A 3,795-nucleotide genomic window follows, 5' to 3' on the forward strand; every position below is an offset into this window, starting at 1 on the left:
TCCCCCCTGACCTGGCGTCCTGACTCCTCCTTGCCGTAGCATTTGTGTTGTACCTCGTCAATCTCTAGCTGTGAGAGCAGTCCCTTCTTTCGAATGTTGGAACACTGAGCTACTAGTTGTTTCGCCGTCATTGTGGATGTTGGGTATCGAAGAATCCATAGGTCCGTCATCCTGTGTGTGTGTGTGTGTGTGTTTTGTTTTTTTACTGATACTCTACATTTATGCTACTCTTCAAATACAACCAAATTTAGGTTACTTTAGTGATTTTCAAATCTTACATTGGTTGCATGCACACACAACACAAGGAAAAAAATGGTTGTCATTAGAAGAAACATTTAAGATAACATTTTGAAAGTATAATGGTTGCCTGACAACTACATCCTGCAGTGATCTTAGCAACCAGCACTAATGCCCTCCCTCTCCTCTTCCAGGAGCAGATCTTCATGGAAAATGTGGGCGCAGTGCAGCAGCTGTCAAAGCTCACTGACAACCTGGAAACTCGTATCAACGAACTTGAGGTCTGGAACCGTCGACTGGCAAAGCTGAAGAGTCTGACGGGTAGTCTACGATCCACTGGGTATTTACCTTCATCCATCTATCACTTAGTTACATCCATATGTATTCAGAGAATGACACTTTTTCACACACTTCTTGTGTGAAGAATTCAGGTTTGGGAGATTCAACAAAACTGTGTTAAGCTGCTTTCATACACAGTTTTCATTTTGTGAGGCTCAAACCGATAAGGATTGTTCTGCTTCGATAAAGATATTTTGCAGTTGATGACAGTCTGAAGTCTTGAAGCCATGCACATCACCAAATGGTGTGTCTATCAGGGAGAACAGCCCTAGCCATGGAAGAACCACTTCCAGTGGTATGAGAAAGCATTTGACCTCTTCCTGATTTCTTAGTTTCAGCATATTTGCCACACTTGTTCACAGATGTTTCAGATGATCAAACAAAATCTAATATTAGGCAGAGTTAACCCAAGAAATTTTTTGATGCATGCCCAATCATCCAGGTAAGGAAATGCCTGAAATTTCATTTAGTTCATCTGGATGTTGCGTTTTCAGTGGGAGAAATGTTTTGTCACTCATCCAAGTGAATTCTTCAGTCTTAAATTGAAGTCGTCTTTCTATTTCAAGAATTCTTGAAAGAGTAGCGTAAAATGACTGACAAGTATTTTTGAGTATGATGGGACAATCTTTGCACGCCTATATTTAGGCAGTTCTGCCATTCTTCTTTGTAGAACCTCTCAAGTTTCATCAGGTTGGATGGGGAGTGTTGGTGCACATTTTCTGATTTCTTCAGAAATGTTTAATGAGGTTCAAGTCGGGCGCTGGCTCGGCCAGGACTTTCACAGAGTGGTCCTGAGGCCGCTCCTTTGTTATCTTGGCTCTGTGCTTAGGGTCGCTGTCCAGTTGGAAGATGACCCTTCACCCCAGTCCAAGGTCCAGAGTGATCTAGAGCAGGTTTTCACCAATTCTCTATACAGTGCATTCATCTTTTCATTACTCCTTTCTAGTGTCCCTCTTCCTGCTGCTGAAAAACATCTCTGCAGCATTACGCTGCCACCACTACAGTAGAGATGGTTTTGGCCAGGTAATAAGCAGTGCCTGGTTTATTCCAGAAAACACTTGGCATTCAAGTCAAAGAGAATTTTGTTTTTCATGGTCTGAACATCCTTCAGGTGCCATTTACTGAGGAGTGGATTCTGTCTGGCCACTCATCATCATTGGTGGGAGCTGCAGAAATGATTGTCCTTCTGGAAGGTTTTCCTCTCTCCACAGAGCAACAAAGGCTCTCTGTCAGAGTGACCCTTGAGTTCTTGGTCACCTCCCTGACTAAGGTCCTTCTAAGCCAATTACTTAGACTGGCTGGTGGTCAGCTCTAGGAAGAATCCTGTTGGTTCCAAACTTCTTCTGCTTTTGAATGATGGAGGCCGCTGTGTTCACTGGAGATTTCAGTGTTGCAGACCTTTCTCTGTACCAATTCCCATATCTGTGCCTAGTTACAATCCTATCTCAGAGGTCTACAAACAATTTCTTGGACCACAGGTGGACTCCAAATGACTTACAGAAACATCTGACAGATTATCAGAGGAAACATGATGCACTTGAGCTCAATTTTGAGTGTTATGTATGTACTTGTAATAATTGTATTCTTTATTTTTAATACATTTGCAAAAATGTCAAGCAAACCTTTTCCATTCAACTAAGTGAAAGGGTTTGTCTTAGCAAACCTTCTTAACTGTTACATTTATGAGTTCAATTTCACAAGTTGTTGAATGCTAAAATGGATCAAAACAGAATATTACAATATCATAAAATGCATCCTTTAAAGGAAATCTAATATTTAAAAGGATGCATTTCATAATTTCTCTTAAAATAACTCCATTATGGTTATGTCTAAAGACAGAGTCCTACTACAAAGTATATAGCACCATGGAAAATGACTCATGAAGTCTTTATTGCAACATTACTGTACTATATCAGTGCAAAGCACAGGTCAAGGACAACTGAGATTCTGAAGGCTACTGTGGGTAACACTGAAAGGCATTAATAGACAAGAAATCACCACAGGTAACAGATGATATAACATCCAAGGGATCAGTTACTATAGCTTTAGGTCTTATCTTGGGCTAGTTGAAACGCATCTTAAGAAATGTATATAGTACCTTAAGCCGATATCCCTGTAGAAAGTTGAAGGACTGTCGTTCACCTCTGTACAAAATAACCTCTTAACTTTGCTAAATGTCATGGATAGACTCATCACTATTCAAATAAATATAGTTTATTGTTATAATCTTGAAGGAGCTCTATCTTCCATCCTTCAAGAAGCATGTGGAGGGATGGATTTCAGGAGCAGGAGTAGAGTTTTAATTTTCTTCCTTTTTTTGGGAAAATTTATTCTGTGATTTGAAAATGAAGCAGTGTTTATGTTATTTCTAACAGGAGACCTCAGAAACACAGCAGCATGTCGACAATATCAATACCTGATGCATGTAAGACTGAAAAAGTGCAAAGGGAGGAGAAAAGTCACAAATACAGACGGTGCCTGCGGCATAAAGTCTTCCAGATAAGCGTCTTCACTCTGCTGGCCACTATGGCTTTCTGGTGAGATATGATGTCACTTAGAAATGATATGTTAAATTAAGAAAGAAAGAAATTCTATTTTGTAATGTGTTTGTGTGTGCAGTGTCATCTCCATCACCACTCTATACCTAGTTAACGTGAAGGAGGAAGATTTTGGAACCATTCCTGGAAACAGGTAAACAATAACAGCTTTCATAGTGATTCCTCGTCACTGAAACAGTTCCAGATCACCATCATTACATATGTTGTTTCAGATACACTAAGGCAGTGGTTCCCAAACATTTTTTGCTAGCCCCCTCCCCCTGGTCACGTCATGTGCAGGGCATTTTTGTTTGTTTGAAACCTACTGCGCATTTATTTGAATACTTCCAAAAGAATCATTCTCAGGCTGGTTAAACTTCCAGTGGATTTTAGAACTTTCACAGAGAAAGTAATGGAAACCACACCATAACAGATCAATAACTATCCTCTTGTTGTAGATAGGTCATCTCAGAGATTCGCGTGAGATTCTCTTTGTCACGGTCTGGCTGGCAGACCGTGGGGATGTGAGGAATGAGGACCCAAAATGCAGGACTTGACGCTGAAGGCAGTGCGTTTATTTACAGAGGTGAAAATCAAAACAACAATAAATCCCCCGTGCGATCCCAACTCCCGTTCCGTGTCTTCTCCTTTAACCCGTGCTCCGTGCTCTGTCCCCGTTCTC

At 40.8% G+C, this 3,795-nt stretch overlaps 1 protein-coding gene across 1 annotated transcript in view; it reads left to right on the forward strand.

Annotated features, from left to right (window-relative positions):
* The window catches only part of LOC102195237 (myelin regulatory factor-like protein), a 12,931-nt gene extending 9,660 nt beyond the window's left edge, over positions 1 to 3,271 (forward strand). Inside the window, exons 10-12 of the mRNA XM_013913178.1 lie at positions 432 to 577; positions 2,952 to 3,113; positions 3,196 to 3,271. Coding sequence (XP_013768632.1) covers positions 432 to 577; positions 2,952 to 3,113; positions 3,196 to 3,271 — 384 coding nt within the window. The remainder of the gene's footprint in view (positions 1 to 431; positions 578 to 2,951; positions 3,114 to 3,195) is intronic.
* The last annotated feature ends 524 nt before the right edge of the window (positions 3,272 to 3,795 follow it).

The sequence above is a fragment of the Pundamilia nyererei genome, unplaced genomic scaffold (genome assembly GCF_000239375.1).
Source record: "Pundamilia nyererei isolate P.nyererei 1_Seehausen unplaced genomic scaffold, PunNye1.0 scaffold00119, whole genome shotgun sequence".
Classification (NCBI taxonomy): Eukaryota; Metazoa; Chordata; class Actinopteri; order Cichliformes; family Cichlidae; genus Pundamilia; species Pundamilia nyererei.